Here is a 23,567-nt window from a genome sequence, read left to right on the forward strand (position 1 = left end):
GAGAACAACCTAGAAATTTCCTGGCAGTTAGAACAATTAATCAGTGGAACAACTTGCCTCCAGAAGTTGTGGATGTTCCAACACTGGAGGTTTTTAAGAAGAGATTGGACAATGATTTGTCTGAAATGGTATAGGGTTTCCTGCCTGAGCAGGGGATTGGATTAGAAGACTTCCAAGGCCCCTTCCAACTCTGTTATTCTGTTATCTTTGTATCCTGAGTGGTAACTGTTTCTTGGTTTTCTTATTTAGGATAGAGAGAAACTTATTCGACGGAGGAAGCATAAAAGAAGTTCAAAGCCAATTAAGGTAAATGAAGTTTACATATTATATTGAACCGCACTAATATATTAAATTATATTTCATTTCCAATTCATGAAATTACTCTATTCCATGCCCATTTCTCAATACATTCAGAAGGAAAGGTATTAGGCCTCGTAGAAACCATATATGAAAGAAAGAAAGTATCTGCTCAAGTAACAATAAATCCAGCTGTGCTTATTAAATGATGGAGGCAGGAAAACTAAACCAAAAGACTATCATATATGTAACTCATTGCCAATTTCTTGCTAACATGTGTGGTTCTGCAAGATGCAAAACTGACTGTAGACCATACTCTGTAAGGCTTATCTTTTATGTGAGAACAAAATCATAGTAGTATAAGTGTGATTTAAATTCTCATTGATCAGACTTCTTCATGACTCATTTTGGCAAGTTTTAAGTACTGAAATCATCAGTACTTTGCTATCCAACCTGCTGATTAACCAATTCTGTCAGCTTGGTGCATGACTCATTTTCTTGTTTGATGTTGCTAATTAACTTAGTCAGTCTGAATACACTAAAGCTATTTTTAAATCATTGAATTGTAAAAGGGGGATCCAAAAGACAGCAGCTATTTTCACAGCATTGCTTGTAAGACCTATAAATGATGTTGCATAACCAAACAAGCAAGCTTAATGAGGAAGCAAATGGTCTTGGGGAAAAATCCTTCCTTGTTTATTTGCATCTCAGTTTCCTTTGGTTTCCTAAGTCAATTTATTTATTTATTAGTTTGTCAAATGTGTACATGATAGCAGGTATGAATATGAACATGGACATGAATGAAGGAAATGAATACAAATAAATGGGGACAGTAGGACAGGGATGGTAGGCAAGCTGGTGTGCTTATGCACACCCCCTTTACGGACCTCTTAGGAATGGGGTGAGGTCCAAGGTAGACAGTTTAAGGTTGAAGCTTTGGGGGTTTGAGGATGTAACAACAGAGTTGGGTAGAGCATTCCAGGTGTTGACCACTCTGTTGTTGAAGTCGTATTTTCTGCAATCGAGTTTACCTTGAATTTGTATCGAGCCTGTAGTACAGTGGACTAAAGCACTGTTATTAACAACTGCTGCTTGCAATTACTGCAAGTTCAAATCTCACCAGGCTCAAGGTTGACTCAGCCTTCCATCCTTTCAAAGGTAGGTGAAATGAGGACCCAGATTGTGGGGGCAATAAACTGACTTTGTATAAATATACAAAAGTATGAAGGCTATTGCTTAACGCATTGTAAGCCGCCCTGAGTCTCCGGAGAAGGGCGGCATATAAATTAAAGCAAAAAAAAAAAAGATTGTTTCCCCGTGTATTATTGAGGTTGAAGCTGAAGAAGTCATTGACAGGTAAGATGTTGTAGCAGACAATTTTGTGTACTATGCTTAGATCAGACCGTAGGTGGTGCAGTTCCAGATTGTCCAAACCCAAAATATCAAGCCTGGTGGCATAAGGGATTCTATTGTGAGTAGAGTAGTGGAGTACTCTTCTCATAAAATACCTCTGGACCTGCTCAATTGTATTAATGTCTGATAAACTGTATGGATTCCTGGCAGACAAGCTGTATTAGAGAATTGGTCTGGCAAAGGTTTTGTATGCCCTAGTTTACAATACAATGTTACCAGAGAAGAAGTTTCACAAAATTAGGTTAATAATTCTTAATGCCTTTTTGGCAATGCTGTTACAGTGAGTGAAGTTGTTAGACTTCAACCTGCCCAAAGAGCAAAGTCTATCCTGTTGTACTCTGTAAAGGTCTTTTATTCAGAACCTTTGGAGTTGTGTCTACATTGTGAATGCCAGAATTGGCAGATTATGAATTTCGGCGACAAATTCCTGAAAATGATTAAGAAAATATATTCTTCCCAGACAGCGAGAATTATAATTAATGGAGATATGACCGAAAAAATAAGCATCCAAAAGGGGGTAAGACAAGGATGCCCGATATCGCCTCTACTGTTTATAATCTCACTGGAAGTCCTTCTAAAGGAAGTAAGAAAGGAAGAAGAAATAAAAGGACTGAAGATAAGGAATGAGGAGTATAAACTACAGGCTTTCGCGGATGATGTGGTCTTCATAGTGGAACAACCGGAAGTAGCGGGAGTCAAATTATTAGAGAAGATAGAGGAGTATGGCAAAGTGGCGGGGCTTAAGATCAATAAACAAAAAACCAAAGTCTTGACCAAAAATATGACAATGACACAAGAGGAAAAATTAGAAGAAGAATTAGGAATGCAAATTGCGAAGAAAGTAAAATATTTGGGAATTTGGCTTACTACAAAAGCAACAACTATTAGAGAGGACAATTACATTAAATTGATGAAGCAAATTAGAAAAGACTTGGAAAGATGGAATAAGGTACAACTATCATTTCTTGGCAGAATAGCGTCTGTAAAGATGAACATATTACCAAGACTCCTATATCTCTTCCAAGTGATACCAATTGGTCCGGGAAAAGATTTCTTTAAGGATCTCAATAAGACAATAATGAAATACATCTGGCAAGGAAAGAAAGCTAGAATTAAAATAAGATGCTTACAGGACACAAAGGAGAAGGGAGGCCTAGGTCTACCAGACTGGGAGCTATATTACAAGGCGGCGGCGTTGAATTGGATCAGAGAATGGATAGATCTATCAAATAGGAGAACGCTATACTTGGAGGGATTTGATCTGAGTCGAGGTTGGCATGCCTTTCTGTGGGAAGGCACAGACAAGCAACATCCGTACTTCCAGAGACATGTAATAAGAGGTGCACTATATAAAACATGGCAAGATATCAGAAGGCAACACTATAGTAAAATCCCATGATGGTTGTCGCCTATGGAGGCGCTAATTTATCCAAACACTATAGAAATAGGAAAGATGCGGAAATATCAAGAATTGTTGAGTAGTGAGGGAGACCTACTTACGAGACAAGAACTGGAAAGACAAGGCATTATGATTGATTGGTGGCCATATCTTCAAATTGAGTCAAAATATACAGCAGACCAGAGACATTATGATTTTCAAAGCCAACCAAGTGAACTAGATAAAATTTTAAAAGGCACAGATGAGAAAATAATATCTAAAATTTATGGATATTTAATAAGGTATAAATTAGAGGAGGAAACAGTGAAAGAAAACATGGTAAGCTGGGCAAGAAATATAGGTCACAATATAGAGTTGGATAGATGGGACAAGCTATGGGCAGAAAATTATAAGATGACACTGTCGATTCCATACAAAGAAAATTTATACAAGATATTTTATAGATGGCACCTTCCTCCGGCACGTTTGGCTAAAATGTTTCCAAACACATCACCAATGTGTTGGAAGTGCAAGACACAAATGGGGACATATTACCATCTCTGGTGGTCTTGCAGGAAGGCACAACGCTACTGGCAAGAGATTAAGAGAATAATCGAAGAAACTACGAGGCAAAGTGTAGAAATGAAACCAGAACTCTTTCTATTTGGAATGACTACACCACAGTGTACCAAGGAAATAAAATATCTTACCATCCACATATTGACAGCGGCACGTATAGTGTATGCTCAGAATTGGAAATCCGAGATAATACCAACAGAAGAAAAAATAATAACAAAAATAAATGAATGCGCAGAGATGGATAGGCTCACAAAAGAGCTCCAAGATAAAGAGAACACTGACTTTTATTTAGTTTGGCAAAAATGGTACACATGGTTAGAAAGAAGGATAGGGCCAACAACATAGGACATTAGGAGAACATAACTCAAGAATTGTAGAAATAGATACATGAGATGAGCCGTAGGATTGTATAAATAAATGGTTAATATGTTTGTAGAAAGATACTGCTGAACTTCAATGAATATATCAAGGTATAAGCAAGTGAATTTGTAAATAGTATGATTAAGAAAAATTGGTTAAATGGACATTAATCACCGATGCGAAGGTTTTCTAGAAGTTAGTCGATTGACTCTTTGTTAATGTATAAGTGTTTACATGTATTTGTGTTTTATGTTTGTTTATGTTAATAAAACTTAAAAAAAAAAAGTGAATGCCAGAATTGGAAATGAGGAGTAGAAGGACAAATTGTCCAAGGGTAATATATCTGTTTCTTTTCTGCAGTCATCAGCAGAGCCATTTGGCTAGTTTGCTGCCTTCAAATTCTAGGTTTTCATAACAAAATAGGGTTTCAAAAATCCAGATAATACTACATGGAAGAAAAGAATGATGGGTTCCTGTATTTCTTTGCTGCCATTTTGTTGTCATCCAGATGAAGCATCTCCAACAAATACCTGACTGAGGACATATGATGGAGTATTATCTGTGCTAGAAAACTAGGCTGGTGGCAGAGTTAGAATGTTTGGCTTTTTTTACAGAGGCATGTTCTGGACACAGTTTATGGGGGTGATGATGACTCTATGGACTCTGAGACATCATCCATGGCTTCATTCAGGACAGACAGAACACCAGCAACACCAGATGAAGATCTAGATGAAGTAAGATTTTCTTCCCTATTTTTATGAAGTTTGAATAATTAGCAAATGTGTATTATCCCTTTCAATTTCTTGTCGCACCTGTTGTTGTCGTTTTACATAATGTCCTTCAAAACCTCCATCTGAACCTCCTCCAATTCCTCTTTACTTTTTTTCTAGAAATTCCCTCAATTTCTGGACAGAATTCAGTCAAGAAACTATGCTCTTTAAAAAAAATCACATCTTCCAATTTGTCCCATCAAAATGGACAAATGGACAAAGTGGAACCTTATTTTGCTTTAATTTCTCAGTCAAAAATACTTTTTCTCTTAAGCAAAATTCTAATAGGAATTTCTTTAAAAACAGCTGAATATGCTGTAAAACTTGGTCTTTTTCCTAACAAAGTGCATCAAAACATACCTCGGAAGATTTCTTATTCTTTCAAATTTTGTGTTTATTCTATATACTTTATCAATGTCTAACCTCTGTATCCTCCTCAAACCCAGCCAAAAATATTGGCAAAGTTTTAATAACCTTTTCTCAAATATCTTCACCAGAATCATTCTGGGTTACTCCAAATCTCAAACAAAATTTCTTCACTCTCTAAATTCCAATAGAAACAAGTTATCTTTCCTGTTTCACTTTCCAACACTCTTTTTATAATAGTGTCTTATTCTTCAAAATGTCCACTTTGCATTGATTTATTTTACAACTCCAGGCATTTGTTTTATGGAGTTTTCCATCTTCTCAACTTCTTCTTTCATCTCCTCTTCCATCTTTACAAATCTTTCATCCATTCTTTTTTCAAAAGCCATCAGTTTAGCATCAGGTAATTCAGCTAACTTACTGGCCAGTTGCTCAAATATTTTCTGAAGCAAACCTGGTGTAATCCCTCTCTCTGCAGGTTGCTCTAACAAGTCTCCTCTCTATTTTTGCCACTTTTCTGGTGGTTACCATTATGAATTATAATCAAAGAGAAAAGGCAAGCCCCCTCTTTGTTTTTTTCTGTTTTGTGTTTCTGTGCCTTTATTACTTTCAGCTCAAATGGAACTCCATAATTACAGTAAGCATCCTATTCTGGCTCAAATTACTTTTCCTTTGTTTTATAAAATCCACCAAGTGTCAGCACTATTTAATAGTACGCAAAAAACATTCCACAAAGGATCTAATTCGTTTGTCAATTTAATTCCAATTAATTCAAAAGCACTTTACCAAAAACAATTTTTCAAAATAATTATCCTTTATGTATAAATTTATAGTCACTCCATCTTAAGCTTTTTGCAACTAGTCTTTAAAACCTTTTTAAAAACCATTCCAGAAGAAATGACTCAGCCAGGATTATTTTTTATCCTGCCACTCAGAAAATCTCTCTTTAGATGTAAATTAGTTACATCTGAAAGTGTTTAAGAAATTAGGCTAGTGCAAACCTTACGTTCATATAGGCTGCATTATGGCTGTGAGCTTAATTAAAATTCCACAACTCCCAGCCTCGCAATTCATAAGCTAATCACAAAAACCTTAGTCCTTGCAGTCTACTTAAAAGGAGTAGATATTCTGTGTGCAAGTGGGAGAACTCATGACCTCTCCTTTATGCGTCAGCCAGAATTCATGTCTGGCTGCTGATCTCTTCTTCAGTGTCTTCCCTGCTCCTTCAGAGACATCTAGTTCACCATGGCTCCTCACTGGAAGCTCTCTGCAAATGATTTCTTAACCTGTGTATTCCAGAATACAATATTTTGTTTTTCTAACATAATAAATTCCAATCTTATTGTGATACAATCTATTCTAATCAATCACACCCTGGTGAGCCCTTCTTTATTCTCCTACCATTGGGAAGGAGATATAGAAGCATAGGCAGCCACACAGACAGGCTGAAGAACAGTTTTTATCCATGGGCTGTCAGACTCCTGAATGAAAAATAACTCTACAACAACTTAGTATGATTGACTTGCGGGGCCGGTGCGGAGTGCAATAAGTTCACATGGTGCAATAGGACTGACTGGTTGTTAGTAAGATTCACTGGGCTAGGGATTTATTTATTTTTTTTGTTTTTGTTTTTCACTGTGAGTTGTATTGTATTGGGGGGCGGGGTGCATGAAGGGAGTCTCAGCCAATCCCATTGTACACATGTTGTACTCTGACAATAAAGGTTTGAACTGAATTGTCTTACACATTCCATATTTTTACAATGCTACACATAATGTTTATCTGAAACTTTATCTTTTTCAGAGTTTAGCAGCTGAAGAATCAGAGTTGCGATTTAGACAATTAACAAAAGAATATCAGGCCCTACAGAGAGCCTATGCGTTACTGCAAGAGCAAACTGGGGGTATAATAGATGCAGAAAGAGAAGCCAAGGTTGGTATCCGCCAAGGTCAACATAGCTGTCACCCAAATGCATTCCATAAACATGTATGTGTATCTATCCGCCTCTCTATCTTATTTCTAATTCATTCAAACAACCTATAGCAAAGCTACAAAAATTTCCATGCAATCGGATAACAGTAACACAGACAAATCATTTTAAAGTAATAGAGAGTAAGACATGCTAAGAGCTCTGTCATAGAAAAAGATGCTACTTGAAAAACACAGAGTAGAATGGAACAGGGTCTCAAAACTCAAAGTATTGCGAGAGTTACAAAAGGACCTTTTCATTAGCCCAAAGTAGCAATGTGGCTGCTTGCCAGAGGAAAAGAAGGAGCTGCAAATGAATTAAAGATAATTTAAAACTCAGAAAGTTTGATGAGATCTAAAAACATGATTAATGAAACTACTTTTTTCCCCCTTTTTAACAGGCACAGGAGCAACTCCAAGCCGAAGTCCAGAGATATAGAGCAAAAATAGAAGATCTTGAAAAAACATTGGCCCAGAAAGGACAGGTAGATACTTTACAAAATATGGTTTGTCTCAATTACTTTTAAAGTCATTAGAATTAGTTTGTTATCTAGGAAAGATACATTTTGCACATATGAATCAAGCATCTGAAAGGATGCCTGTAAACAATTAGAAATAAATATATAAAAGTATCTTGCTGTGTGTGAGAGAGAGATAACTGTATACTGTAGATGTCCTTGTGGGGATTGCAACTACTTTGATGCTTCCAATAATACCCAATAACAATTGTTTCCATTAATTTATCAGAATTATTGAATTGTTTTAACACTTTTTTTCATTGTGACAGATGTTTTAATCATAGTTGTCAATCGATTGAGCCATAGTTCAGTCATTTAGTGGATTTAATTTTATTCATGGTAATTTAAATTCATTTAATTTAATAAAACCGGTTAACAAAGCCATATATAAATATATCTTTATATTTTATTCTTTTTTAAAAAAATAAATAGGACTCACACTGGGTAGAAGATAAACAACTTTTTATTAAGAGGAATCAAGAGCTTTTGGATAAGGTATGTTCATGCTTCAATGATTAGAAAGGGGTTGCTAGTCTTTTTGTGTTGGGGGGGCACATTTGGAATTCTCAGAAAACCTTGTGGGTATCCTCACAAAATAGCAATAGCACTTAGATTTATATACCGCTTTCACAGTGCTTTACAGCCCTCTCTAAGCAGTTTACAGAGTCAGCATTTTACCCCCAACAATCTGGATCCTCATTTTACTGACCCTGGAAGGATGGAAGGCTGAGTCAACCTTGAGCCTGGCGAGATTTGAACTGCCAATTTGCAGGCAGCCAGCAGGCAGCAGAAGTAGCCTGTAGTACTGTACTCTAACCACTGTGCCACCACAGCTCTTAGCACTTATGAATAGCACTTAGACTTAGAAGACCACATTTAGAGTACTGCATCCAATTTTGGTCACCACACTATAAAAAAATGTTGCGACTCTAGAAAAAGTGCAGAAGAGAGCAATCAGGATGATTAGGGGACTGGAGACTAAAACATATGAAGAATGGTTACATGAACTGGGCCTGTTAGTCATGGCTAACTTCTCCCATTTATTTTATAAGATCTGTTCTAGGCAACAGTCCATTAATTACAAAATTCAAGAGTTTTTTTTTTTTTTTAATTTGATTTATATGCCGCCCTTCTCCAAAGACTCAGGGCGGCTTACAATGTGCTCAGCAATAGTTGAAGAAATAATAAGTTCTAAATAATAATTCAGATTTTTATTGCACCATCAGACCATATGATTGAAAGTATCCTTTGTATTTTTGCACAAGGGTCCTTCAGACTGCTCACTTTTCTCAATTGCTAATCTTTATAATATAAATATAAATATAATAATGTAAAATTTAAAAATGAAGGTGCAGAATCATCAAAAATAATATGCAAAATTATCCTTTGAAAGTTTACTGTCTTAACCACAAGTAAACAATGAATTCCCAAAGTTCTGAATCAGCAAATATGAATCCTTTTGTTATTTGCCAAGTTGCTTTTGATGTATTCTTTCCATAATAAGATAATTAATTAGTATATGAATTATGACTTTTGTAGATGTTATGCTTCCCACAAAAAAGCTGATAATAACATTAAAATAACTGAATAGCTTGCTTCCTCGGTGATTGAGACTTGTAGGAGGGAGCAAAAACAGCAGTGGTCATAAATGTCTAAACAAGTATGTCTTGGAATCATTTCCACAAATTATATATTTAGATCTTTTTCTAGATAGAAAAATTGGAAGTAGAGAACAATCGACTGCAACAGGAGCTGCAGGATGCCAGAGATCAGAATGAACTCTTGGAATTTCGAAATCTAGAACTTGAAGTAAGAATTTGCTAATTTTACTCTGGGGGACTAAGCAAGGGTGAAATCTAAAATTTGTTACTACCAGTTCTGTGGGTGTGGCTTGGTGGTGGTGGTGGGGTAATGTGGGCGTGGCCTTTTTTTTTTTTAACTTTTAAAACCATTTTTTCTATAACCTCTTTAGCTAAGAGGTTATTAAAAAATGCTTTCAAAAGGCTCTGATGATCCAAGCTGAGTTCCCTGATCAGGGAATTCACCTTGGATCGTCAGAGCATTTAAAAGAAAAAAAGGGTTTTTTTCTTTTAAATGCTCTGACGATCCAAGCTGAGTTCCCTGAAAGCCTCTGCCAATCAGGGAACAAGGCTGGGATCATCAAAGCATTTAAAAGAAAAAACCCTTTTTTTCTTTTAAATGCCTTTGACGAGCCGCGCGATTATCAGAGGCTTTTTTTTTTTACTTTTAAAAGCATTTTTTCGGCCGAAGTTGTAGAAAAAATGCTTTTAAAAGTAAAAAAAACTCTCTGATGATTGTGCGACTGCTACCGGTTCTCCGAACCACCCGCTTCCATCTCTACTGGATCGGGTGATCCGGTCCAAACCGGGAACATTTCACCCCTGGGACTAAGGAGCATTTTAAAGGAGAAAATATTCTTGCAGTCATATGTTGTTCCAAATATTTTCTTTCATATAAAATAACCTGCCCTCCATGTTTGACTGCATTTTGTATTTATCAATTAAGTTAATTTCTTATTTTACAAAAACAAAAACAAATTCAGTTATACTAAAGGATAAGAAAACTGAAACTAGCTTGCATAATCTTTATCTTTTTGGCTGGAGGAATTTAGAATGGGTCATAGGCACTTGAGTCTCAAAACCGCTGCAATGAAACCTAATGTGGTAAGCCATGTTGTATAGTTAAGCTGTTGAGCCCCGAGCTTGCCAATTTGATTGCAAACATTTTGTCACCATTCAAGGAGACATCGTCAGTATGTTTTGAATTGTGCTCGTCTGTCAGAACACAGGTCTTTAAATACCTTTTTGTGTGATGCAAAGCACTCTGAATATTGTTTGTTCAGATATTTCTGAGTCATGCTTTGATTTCGAACTGTTTTATTGGCTGGCTGTTGTTACTGGGCTATAGTTAAGTATAATATATACTCGGAGTTCAAACCAACAGCCTAACTACCAACCCGAGCTACTAATATTCAAACACATTTCAACCATGTTGTACAGTGCTTAAGATATTAGATTAGACTAGGAACATTCAAGTTCAATTTACCCCTGGCCCCTGGGTGATTTTGAGATAGTCACAGTTTTTTAATCCAAAATAATTTGGATGATTATTTAGAGATAAAAGGAGTGATATTAGGCTATTTTAGGTTTTTGAAGTCAAGGAATGGGGATGAGATACATACAAATTGAATAAATTATGCAAGTCTATTCATAAAACAGTTATATATAGTAAAGTGCAGAACATGGGAAAAAATTTCCATGGGTGAGAAATAAATAGCTCTACCTTGGAACCAAAAATATTTCAAATGTTCTGCCATGGGACAAAGGGAATTGAAAAAGATAGATCACTCATCTCCCATTCTGAATTTAAATCTAATAAAATAGATTATATAAATCTAATAAAATGAAAATGAAATGAAAGAAAGACAACCCAACCAGGGGCTTGCCAATGCTTAAAGGAACATGGAATAAAGTCCCCTAGTTTATCCTGAGCTCAGAGTAAAACCTCAGAAAAATAAAGATACAGGATGTTTTGTTCTGAGAAAAAAACATCTAAAGCAACCAGGTCAAGCTCAGAACCTGGAAAGGTTCTGAAAACTGCAACAATGAGAATAGGGATAGCCAATCTCAAAACAACATTCTTTTTAGAAGTAAGTGTAACTATAAAGTGCAACTTGTCCTAAACCCTAAGTATGGCAGAAATTTTAACCAAAAGAATATTCTTTCTGAATCAACTAGGTTTTGCTCCAAAAGCAAAATACTTTTCAGGGGGGAAAAATCAAACAAATAGAAAGTGTTAAATGTTTTACCTTATCTTTTGTTTCAAGGAAAGAGAAAGAAGATCTCCACCTTTTAATCTACAAATCCATCCATTCTCTGATGGTGTAAGCGCTCTACAAATCTACTGTATGAAAGAAGGTGTCAAGGTATGTTAACATGAGGTTATTAAAAATAATTATGGTTTTTTAGTATGTGACATCATATATCTTGGTAGTTTTCAAAACATGGAGGGAGAGGGAATAGGGGATCAGTTCTGTCCTTCGCCTACAAACATTCAAGATAATATGTTTATAGAAAGCTTGTATATATAATCTACAATTTGCAATTCAAGTTAAAACTTAAGTTTCATGCATAGAAGCAGTGGTGGGATGCTGCTGGTTTAACAACCGGTTCGGTGATCATGCGTTTTGCGCGCACACAAGCGTGTGCACCGTTTTACAAATACTAACCTTCTGTGTGACCACTTGGGAGTAACACAGCTGAGGCACGGCAATCTGCTCTGCTGCGCCAATCAGCTGAGAAGATAAAGGTAAGTAAAGCGCAGGGGCGGGTGGCCAGGCCGACCTGATCGTCAGAGTGAACCGATTCGCTCCCAGCTGATCATCAGAGCTACCGGGTCGTCCGAACTGGTCCGAACCGGTAGAATCCCACCCTTGCATAGAAGACTCTTAAAAGTACAGAAAATGGGCAGGTTGTAATACTTCTTCTATTGTAGACTGAAGAACAGGCAATGTTTTTGTTAACAAAGGATACAGAACCTATAATTTTGAACACTCTAAATGTGTTGCCAACAGTTTTACTGTACATAATCCATTCTTGATTCATTGTATACATGCAAGAATTCAAAGCAGCTTAACCATTTATACCTACTGATATTGTCCTCTGTGCATTGTTGAATTCAAAAGGCCTTCTAAGCAAATTTATAAAATCTATAAAAGATTATAGTGTTGGTGTCTTGCATAGAAAATGGAAATATGTAATGTTCCTTGAAGTAAAAGTGGCAATAGAGAATACAGAGCCATGCTAGAATTCTGATTAACATTCTATGTTGGCTAGCATTGTCTACTCTCAATTACAGGAAAACATTTGATACCATTCAGAAATGGAAAATTTGATTACCAACAAATATATAGTGTAGTCTGAATATTAGAAGATATGAATGTTAAATGTTTTTTGTACAAGTCTTAAAGTTGTAAAGAAATGTTTAAGAACCAGTCTAGCTATTTTTCTTCCTCCTCAATGTTAGATTTTCTATACACTAGGCCTCTCACACAAATATTTTTCACTCCATAAGACGTTCCTGACCATAAAACGCACCTGAGTTTAGAGGAGGAAAAAAAAAAATCTGCCTCTGCTCCCAGTGTCCATGCGGTATTCATTTGACTAGTCGCAAACAGCAAACAGCCTGCCTCCTCCGTGTCTGCTGCCTCCGCCAGGGAACGCTGGAGCCTTTGCCTCCCAGCAGCTAATTGGCAGTTGGATCGGCCTCCTGGAATACCGCCAATCAGCTGTTCCAGGCGGTGGGGATCGCTGCCACCGTTTGCCGCTGCTGCCTGTTGCTCATATTTGCAAGACGCACAGACACTTCCACCCACTTTTGGGAGGAAAAAAAGTGTGCCTTATGGAATGAAAAACATGGTACTTCTTCATTTCTTTTCTTTTGCTAGTACCCCATGTAGATGGCTGTACATTAAAGTCTTCTCCACCGATTTTACGATGCTTTGAGGCCTTTTCTGCTCCTTCACTTAGGAAATATTAAGTCATTTCTAGATCATCAAGTCCATATTATAAAATAGATACTGTTTATGAAAACCTTTGCTCCTTCTTTTCTGAATTTTATCATCTCTTTTATAGGATGTTAGCATTCCAGACCTTATAAAGCAGTTAGACATCTTGGGTGACAATGGGGTAAGTGATATGGATAGCTAACAAGGTGTTTATAGCATCTAGAAAATGTGTAGTATTGCAGAATAAAAGATCAATCAAAATAAATGAATTTCATTCATTATTCCTCCCTGCTCCATTATTCTCTATTTTTATAAATAAAGAGCTTATCCTGTTTGAATTATCTCTAAATGGGCTACTAAGATAGTATTCTATAACATTTGTGAAGCTTTTAAAATAAAAAAAAACTGAAGGTTTCAGACTAGAATAGACTAGAATCAATTTCCCCAATCTGCTATTTACACATATATCTAGAAGACACCAAGTTGAGAAAGACTTGGCTTAATTCCTATGAATGTTGTTCTAATTTTTTTCTAGCCGATCACATATATTAACAGTTTATACAGATGAGACTTTTTTTAGGAAATCAAATTATTTGGGATGTTACTTTTAGATTACTTTTTTCCTGAAGCTCTAACTTTTATGGTTGGTTATCATTTTAAACATTCCTGACTTCGTGGTAAAATATATGTGTAAACACTACACTCACAGATTTTCCATTCATTTGGATGGAAAACATTTTCCCAGCTCTTAATATACAAAGAGCTGTTTCTTCTATTTAAGCAGTACCTCCATTGTAATAGATATTTATATTTTTACAATAAACATCAGCAGCTTTGGGTTACAAGGGCTGCAGGACTAACTTTAAAACCATAACAGTGAGAGTTTTGACTTGAATCTTCTCTCTTTATGCTTTTCACTTTTTACAATTAATTTTTAGGAATGTTATATACGTTCAAAACTTAATGGACCTATTCTGTGGCTTAACTCCATGCCAAAAAGCAACAAAAAATCTCAGTGATTTTTCAGAGGGTCAAAAATGAAATTTGGGAATTGCTCATAGGTTGCTGGTTGGGAATTCCTGTCTAAATAAATGTGGAAGACTAGGAGTTTTGCAGTGTATCAAAATCCCTGCATCAAGAAAAGATGCACCAGAGCAAAACTTTCTGATGTTCACCAGATGTCTGCATGGAAAACTATTGCTGCTTTCTTAATTTGATTTTCTGCCTCTTGAATTTTCAGAATTTGAGAAATGAAGAGCAAGTGGCTATAATTCAAGCCAGTACTGTCTTATCTCTTGCAGAAAAGGTATTTTTAAATGTATTTTGTATCTCATGTATATTATTTAATATGAATCGAAAAGTTAACACAAGGTACAGAATTACGAAGAGAAAAGTGCAATCTGTGGGAATATATGTAATCTGTATGTGTGGTGTGAACAAATAAGAATGAAATGTTATCCAAAATGCATCTTTCCCCAAAAAGAAAAAGTAACTGGCTTTTATTATTCAAGTTGAACTTCCACTAAGGCAATCATTTTAATTTGCTTTATTTAACTCTTTCCAATATTAGAATGTGCAGAAATGAATAGGTTAACACTCGAAATTAAAGAGAAGGAATAATCTGATTATTGTAATATATGGGAATTATTTTATCAATGGTTAGAGAATAAATATGAAAAGTGGAAAAAAGAGGAGTGAAATAGAGAAAATGTTTTGTCGAAGTTAAATAAATTAAGAAGAGGATTGTTATAGTATTAGGTAAGGTGTATATTAGTATTAGTATTAAGTTAGGAATAGATTAAAATGATAAATATGGCTGTAAATTGTAATTGTTATTGTATAAAATATTTGCACAAAATATATGTCCCCAGACGACACACTGTTTAATGGAAGATGATGTTTGAATTAAAATAAAATAAAAAATTTATTTAAAAAAACCGTTTTCCAATTGTCGAAGTCACAGCTTGCTTTAGCCTGTTTGCTGCAGTCCATGTTCATGAAATCAGTATTTAATTATACAGATAAATGTCTAGAGATAAGAACTGCTTGATTAGAGAAACCTCATTATAGAATAATAAGAGAGCAATTAACGATACACTTTCGGTATGCCAGCTACTGGGTTTTTCTTTTAAGTAGAGGAATTATGAAAAATAGCATACTATGATGCATGCTGTAGTAATGTACACTAACTAGGTCAATCTGTACTTTAAATACAGGACAGATGTCTCTGAAGCCTATGGTTCCAAGTCTGCATATCTTTTAATAATAATACAAACTGGTCATCATTCAGTAGTACAGCAGCAGAGAATAAAATAGATATTTAAATGCATACCGTTAGCCCAAGACTTGCCAAGAGTTTGCTTAGAAAATATTTTCAGACCTGAGACCTAAAAGGTAGCAACCATATGTCTCTGATCATGTACAGGACATTCCACAACTGTAACTAGCCACCATATAATCTGGAGATTCAATTAAATTCAATTCAAATCTTTATTGTCAGTACACAACATATGTGCAATGAGATTGGTTGAGCCCCCTCAGTGCACCTCCCCCAACACAATACAACTCACAGTGAAGACAGAAAATCCCTAACCCAATAAATCATATTAACAAAACACCCAGTCCTATTGCACCAGTGTGAACATGTTACACATTGCGCCGGCCCTGCAGTCCATCATACTACATAGTTATGATGTTATTTCTCATTCAGGAGTCTGACAGCCCATGGATAAAAGCTGTTCTTCAGCCTATTTGTGCGACTGGCTATACTTCTATATCTCCTTCCCGATGGTAGGAGGGTAAAGAAGTGATGACCAGCGTGAGAGTCGTCCCTGAGAATTTTCTTCACTCTTCTAAGGCAACGAGTCCTAGTGATTTCATCTAGTGGTATCAGGGGACAGCCCACGATGTTTTGTGCTGTGCTTGCCACCCTCTGTAATGTTTTTCTTTCCGTGGCCATCAGACCAGCATGCCATACTGTGATGCAATAGTACTTAGACTTATATACCGCTTCACAGTGCTTTACAGCCATCTCTAAGAGATTTTACAAAGTCAGCATATTACCCCCAACAATCTGGGTCCTCATTTTACTGACTTCGGAAGCATAGAAGGCTGAGTCAACCTTGAGCCTGGTGAGATTCGAACTGCCAAATTGCAGGCAGCCGGTAGGCAGCAGAAGTAGCCTGCAGTACCGCATTCTAACCACTGCGCCACCACAGCTCAATGTGTCAATGCCAGGTCAGAGGATGTAGCCAGGTTTCATTTCTCACTCCTTGTTCCTTGATGATTAGCTGATAGCAAGTGGCTAGAAGCAACTGCAGTCAAAATTCTACGCTCTGAGTTTATAGTTGATGAAATGGAAAAACAGCACTTTTGGCAATATTATAGTAGAATTGAAACGCGGACTTAATAATTCCTTTTCTTTCCCTCTCCCCTAGTGGATACAGCAGATTGAGGGGGCTGAAGCAGCTCTGCACCAGAAGATGATGGAATTGGAAAGTGACATGGTAGGAAAGAAAACCTTTTGGGGGTGGGGGCAGTTTTCACTTTATCCCATGCTTATTGATAGTTGCCTGCTGGAATTTCCTTTGTTTTTGCCTGAGTATTATTACAGATAGTCCTCGAGTTACAACTATTTGTTTAGCGACCATTTGGAGTTACAATGGCACTGAAATAAGTGATTTATGACTGTTTTTCACGCTTACAAGCATTGCAGGTCATGTGATCCAAATTTGGGCCCTTGGCAACTGGCATATATTTGTGACAGTTGCACTGGCCCTGGGTCATGTGATCACCGTGTGTAACCTTCCCAGCCAGATTCCAACAAGCAGGGGGAGGCCAGATTCACTTAATGACTACATGATTCAGTTAACAACTGCAGCGAATCACCTAACAATTGTAGCAAAAATAGTCATAAAATGGGGCAAAACTCACTTAATAACTGCCTTGCTTAGCAATGGAAATTTGGGCTCTTTTGCGGTCATAAGTCAAAGACAGTAGTGGGTTTCAAATCCTGTTGCTACCGGTTTGTTTGTGGGCGTGCGCCAATGGTGGGTTGCCCCCGGTTTGCACCGGTTCTATAGAACCGGTAGTAAAACCAGCGGGAGGATTCACTCACTAACCCCAATGTCATCAAAATGCTTCTGTGCATGCACAGATGCTTCTTTGCTTGAGTAGAAGAGCATGCATACGCGTGAGCGAAGCAAGCACATGCGCGCAGCCCCATTGCGAACCGGTAGTAAAGGTAAGTAGAACCCACCCCTGGTGCACACACGTTCGGACATGCACGTGACACTTCTGCACATGCACAGACGTGTCTGGGCGGGTGGGCAGAGCCTCCCGCTGCTGCTGCTACCGGTTCGCCCAATCCAGGGCGAACCGGTAGCAACCACCATTGCTTAAGGACTATCTGTATATATTTTCTTATTTCAAGAATATTAAAAGTAGTGATTTTTTTTTTCAAACTGTCATTCCATATAGGAGCAGTTCTGTAAAATAAAAGGTTATCTGGAAGAAGAACTGGACTATAGGAAACAAGCTCTCGATCAAGCCTATATGGTAATTTGAAAGCCAAGGATGGAAACAAAAGTACATTTCAGAATGCAAGTTTGCTGCATTCCAGTGACAAATGCATGGGCTTGCAGTATGTTCTCACATAAGTTTAGTTAAAGCAAACTCCAAATTAATGTTATTTTTTTAGATGACAGAGAGGGAGAGAGATACTCGCTGAAGAAGGTCGTCTCACACTTGGGAGTTTGAGAGTTCAATCCTAAACAGCAATAGATGTTTCTCTATCAGGGTGCAAGGAGAAAAAATATGCTGTGAACTACATGTAGGTGTCAGGAAGGGCATCCGGCCAGTAAATGCTCAGCTTTATCCAGTCACCCTGATCCCATCTCGATAGAAGGCATTTCAGGGTCATAAAAAGAAAAGAAAAAGGGAGAGAGAGAGAGAGAACTCTCTATGAAATAATGTGTCAGTCTACTTTTTTGTTCTCCTTACATAAGTGAGAGCTCCAGTGAATATCCGAATTTCTACTCCAAAGGCATAGCACATTACATGTTAACTTCAAAAGGGTGGAGCACTGTGTACGCAAAGGTTTATTTGTCATTGTAATGCATGGAAAAACATATGGTATGTCCTGAAAAGGAGGGGGTAGGTAGTGGGAGTAAAAAAAAAGTTTACCTTCAGATGTCATATGGAGCTATTAGTAATCATCAGATTTGAGGCATTGAATGTAGTATGCTGCATTTGAGAGAAATATATAGTATAGTTATTGTCTATTAATTCCAGTTGGTTCTACTGATTTAAAATATGTACAGAGACAAACAGATGGTTTTGACCCGATTGTATCCCCTTCCAATATTTTGTTATGCTATTGCTTAGAGAATCCAGGAGCTTGAGGCTACGCTTTACAATGCTTTGCAACAAGAAACAGTGATAAAGTTTGGAGAACTGCTGAGTGAAAAGCAGCAGGAAGAACTTCGAACTGCTGTAGAGAAACTGAGAAGGCAAATGCTGAGAAAAAGCAGAGAATATGACTGTCAGATCCTCCAAGAGAGAATGGAATTGCTTCAACAGGCACATCAGGTGAGGTTCAGTGTATAGAAAAACATTAGGGAGGTCCAGTTTATATATGGGTTTCATGGTATTTATTGTTGAGATAAAAATGTGAGAGCAATGATTAAATAAATATTAAAGATTGCTGATCGTATTAGAGAACAATCAATATGTAAATATAAATTTTAATCAAATTAAAATTGTTAGTTTTTATCAGGCCACATTCTTCTTCTTTTTTTTTTTTTTTAATTTGATTTATATGCCGCCCTTCTCCAGAGACTCAGGGCGGTTTACAATGCATTAAGCAATAGCCTTCATACTTTTGTATATTTATACAAAGTCAGCTTATTGCCCCCACAAACTGGGTCCTCATTCCCTCCACGTTAAAGTGTAATCCTTTCACTTTATTATGAAACAACGTTTGTCCCTCAACCTGGAAAAGGCTAAAACCCATGTAATTAGAGGGATACTTATTTTTCATATGTATTAGTTTAAAATTTTTAAATTAATTGTCTTCGGACAGACTTCAGAAGACATATTTTTTTATTAATTTGATTATTTATGGATACATTCAATTTGTTTCTAGAGGATTCGAGACTTAGAAGATAAAACAGACATCCAGAAGAGGCAGATAAAGGATTTGGAAGAAAAGGTTGGTTGTTTTGCATTTCAATAATAATAATAATAATAATAATAATAATAATAATAATAATAATAATAATAATAATAATAATACTTTTAAGAATTTCCTATTTTATAACACTAGGACTCCACCACTATTTTCAGAGATTTTGATGATGTTGGGAAGAACACAACCAGGGCAAATGATATGCCCCACTAACCAGAAAGGGTTTTCAATGTGACTGTTGGGTGTCATTTTTCTTCTAATGATACAAGAATCACTATCTAATCTCTTCTCCTCATTCAGATTCCCTTTAGAATCATACTGTAATAATAAGAAAATAACAGAAATCAGATTTTACCCATTATTCTACCATTATATCAATTTGAACATGCTAAGAATAATCAGCTTAAAATTGTTATTATTATACTATAGTGGTACTATATTCTTTTTTTCAATCTGCCCTTTTATTTAATGGACTGTTTTCTATTTTACTAAGTTAGAATCAGTCAATAAATGCAGAGGATTTTAGCTAACTAATATTTTATCTTAGTTTAAAACAAAAATCAAAATAGTTCATTTATCGTTCATTTATATCATGATGGATATTGTTTAAAGGAGAAGACTAAACACCTGTCCATAGTGATTAAACATGAAAAGCTGTTGTTTGTAACACAAAAGCTTATTCATGATGCTATCATTTTGCTAGGTTTTCTTGTTAAACAAGTTTGGTTGTAAAAACATAAATAATTTGCCCTAAATTAGTAATGTAATCAAAAAGGGAGTTTCAATGAAATTTAGGAAATAGAAATTTAAGGAAAAGGGTATCTTGTGGGTTGAGTCCCTCCAGTGAAGTGACTTGGAATTCCTCTATGGAGAAAACACCCACCTATGGATCAGATGATATCACCAAAACTGAAGCCATTAATATTAGATTGACATTAAGGAGATTAGCTAGTAAGATAGAAGCCTTAAATTATAGTGCTGTATGATTTCTTGGACTAAGTCTATTGCAGGGTTGTCAAATTTACATCATAACATCGGCGCCACGTACAAATCGGGACTTTTCCCCCCTTCGCTAAACTGGATGTGGGCGTGGCCAGCGCATGACACATCCAACCTGTGAGCCGGGAGTTTGACAGCCCTGATCTATTGAATTTTATTCCTTTCAAATTACATGCCATATCTACGATAATAAAAACCTCTTAAAACTATTTTTTCTTGCAGTTTCTGTTTCTGTTCTTGTTCTTCTCTCTTGCCTTTATTCTTTGGCCTTGATGTCAATGTGCCTCTTGGAAGGTAAGGGTGATTCTTTCTTTCTTTTTTGACACCAACATACTCTTTTCCAATTCAGTTCCAAAGTAGCATAGTTATTATGTGTATATCTGAACTCACATCAGAGATGACAATGGAAGGATAGATTGAGCAACTGTCAAATATTTCGCCAAGGTCTATTACTTTTTACATGTTACACAGAGAGCAAAAGTTCTGCAAAAAGCTATCAAAGCAAATTTCAGCTACCTATTAAGTAAAATTCAGGTACGTGTTTATTAAATAAAATTCAGGTATGTGTTATGTGGACACATAAGACTTTTAAATATATACCTAAAAATTTAAAGCATAATTTATTTTAAATGTAATACATAATGGAATGTTTTCTTTCTCAGTGAAATGTCTGTCTGTCTAAATGTGTATGTATTTGGTATTGGTGTGCATATGTACATATATTATTATTTTTCCTCATAGCAGTTATTTTTAAGTTAAATTTTCAAATACAAAACTGTAATTTGGAATAATTGATTTATTGTCATAATATAGTTTTTAAGTACCTCATTATATTGAATGATTTCATATTGTTATAGAATAAAAGCATGAGAGAAATGTATTACAAGTTAAATATTCTGAACAAAATAAACTCCAGAGAAGAGTTCAGAATTTGGGTCAAAAGTATATATATGGACGGCACACAGCAACAATTTCAGCCAATGGAGAACTTTTCACTCTTTCAAATAAGTAAAGGCACAAGACGTCTACATTCTCCTCCTGTTATTATTGTTCCTATAGAAATATTGGTAAAAAAAATCCAAGATGACAAATACACCAACATAAGCTCAAATATTATGTATTTGATATAGAATTAACTATATGATATAGAATTAACATGAAATCACAATGGGCAAGGAGAGCATTAATTAAAATAATCCAATGTTAATGTCACTCAAATCAATGTCCACATACCATTGCTAGAAATCATAAATGAAAGGAGGGTGATGAACTTATTTCCAATATGTGAATTCCAATGGGTCTGGATGGCCACTGTGGCAGAAAAATGTTAAACCATATATGACTTTTAGCAGATCGAACATCTCTCATTTAATCTAAACTGATCAGCCTGTGCCTTGGTAAGACCGCACTTGGGATATTTATTTATTTATTATTTAAATTTTTATACCGCCCTTCTCCCGAGGGACTCAGGGCAGTGCACAGCCACAATAAAATACATATATCCATAAAATTTAAAAACAATTTAAAACATATTAAATAATTTTGGCCCAAATTAAAAACTAAAACACCCATTAAAATTCGTTATTAATCCAGTCCAGCCTGTTGAAACAGTAAAGACTTAAGGGCGCGGCGAAAGGTACATAGGTCAGGAATCATATGAATCTCCGGGGGCAATTTATTCCAGAGGGCAGGTGCCCCCACAGAGAAGGCTCTCTCCCTGGGGGTCACCAGTCGACATTGTTTGACTGACGGCACCATATTGCATTCAGTTTTGGTCATCCTGATATAAAAAAGATGTTGAGACTCTAGAAAGAGTGCAGAGAAGAGCAGCAGAGATGATTAGGGGACTGGAAGAGAAAACATGAAGAACAGGTTGAAAGGATTCAGTATGTCTATGACATGACAGCAGTGTTCCAATATCTAAGGGACTGCCACAAAGAAGGAGGGGGGGCGGTATCAGCCTATTCTCCAAAGCACCTAAAGGCAGAACAAGAAGGAATGGATGGAAACTAATCAAGAACAGAACCAACCTAGAAATAGGGAGAAATATCCTGACAGTGATAACAATTAATATGTGGAATGGCTTGCCTTTAGAAGTTATGGATGCTCCATCACTGGAGATTTTTAAGAAGATATTATAAATTTGGTTCCAGGATAACATAATGGTTCAGATAGTAACTTGTGCAGCTTGAGAGCCCTGTGCATGATTACACTTGATCACAGAGCTCAGTGAGTGACTTTTGTAGCTCTGCAACCTCATATTTCTATTTATAATAGGAGGAATAAATTTGATAGCAACTCCATGATATGTATTCTTGAGCTCTGAAGAGCAAAGGTTGGGTAATGCAATAATCAGTTTTTAAAGAATAGATGAGAACTTATTTTAATCCAATATAAGGTACTCTAGAGTTCATGGATCTTGCAGTAGATGGGTAATTAAATTTCACTAATGCAGACTTCTTCAACTATGCTTTTTTTTTTTTTTTTTTTGGTCATTTTCCAGACTGATCACCAACACAGAAAAGTCCTGAGAGGGCAGATGCTTCCAAACCCACAAAAAAAAAAAAACCAACAACCCACTGTTTACAACTACTTTAAAACAAAGCAACTCTCTGCAATCAAGACCACTCCCACCAAGCAGTTTAAAGCCATTATTCAAGATTTGTTACTTAACAGTTCCTGTCTAAAGCTACAATATCAGCTGCACTTAAGGAAATTCTGCGAGGAGGGAGAGACTATCCCAGCAGCATACATCACTGGGTTTATTTTAAAAAAAAAAAAATCAGCAAGAAGCCACATTCAGCAGATTGAGTAATAGTATGTCAGGCAAGGAACCAAAGTGACTACAGACTATCAATCCCTGCTGTGCAGGGGGATTATTTTAAACATAAAACATCAATTTCCCATGAAAGTCTTCAATAATTGAGGGGACAAAGTATTTAGAGTTCTAAGAGGACCATTATGATAATATCCATTTGGAAAAAAAAAATTGGCTTTCTTAATACAGGGACACTTTTTTTCTGTTTTTAAACTCAGGAACAATGACAGCTGCAATGTGAACAAAAGACTCTTGTTTTTGTTTCAAACTGGGTGGACAACAGGATAGATATAATTGACATTAACCTACTGCTGCCTGCTAGATCAAGGATGATCAGGCCTAGTGAGAGTGGCTGACAGTGCTTGTGAGGACCCATGCTGTAGTCTT

The 23,567-nt window shown here is 36.3% G+C and overlaps 1 protein-coding gene across 1 annotated transcript in view; it reads left to right on the forward strand.

The window, feature by feature from the left end:
- The window catches only part of JAKMIP2 (janus kinase and microtubule interacting protein 2), a 79,769-nt gene extending 56,625 nt beyond the window's left edge, over positions 1-23,144 (forward strand). The window contains exons 8-22 of the mRNA XM_087887414.1: positions 250-306; positions 4,642-4,761; positions 6,967-7,095; positions 7,533-7,616; positions 8,082-8,144; positions 9,360-9,458; positions 11,497-11,595; positions 13,304-13,357; positions 14,417-14,482; positions 16,614-16,682; positions 17,656-17,733; positions 18,562-18,765; positions 19,322-19,387; positions 20,585-20,656; positions 22,866-23,144. Of these exons, the coding sequence (XP_087743540.1) occupies positions 250-306; positions 4,642-4,761; positions 6,967-7,095; positions 7,533-7,616; positions 8,082-8,144; positions 9,360-9,458; positions 11,497-11,595; positions 13,304-13,357; positions 14,417-14,482; positions 16,614-16,682; positions 17,656-17,733; positions 18,562-18,765; positions 19,322-19,387; positions 20,585-20,635 (1,239 nt within the window). The 3' untranslated portion in view covers positions 20,636-20,656; positions 22,866-23,144. The remainder of the gene's footprint in view (positions 1-249; positions 307-4,641; positions 4,762-6,966; positions 7,096-7,532; positions 7,617-8,081; positions 8,145-9,359; positions 9,459-11,496; positions 11,596-13,303; positions 13,358-14,416; positions 14,483-16,613; positions 16,683-17,655; positions 17,734-18,561; positions 18,766-19,321; positions 19,388-20,584; positions 20,657-22,865) is intronic.
- The last annotated feature ends 423 nt before the right edge of the window (positions 23,145-23,567 follow it).

The sequence above is a fragment of the Pantherophis guttatus genome, chromosome 2, assembly GCF_059756535.1.
Source record: "Pantherophis guttatus breed Tessera chromosome 2, ASM5975653v1, whole genome shotgun sequence".
Taxonomy (NCBI): Eukaryota; Metazoa; Chordata; class Lepidosauria; order Squamata; family Colubridae; genus Pantherophis; species Pantherophis guttatus.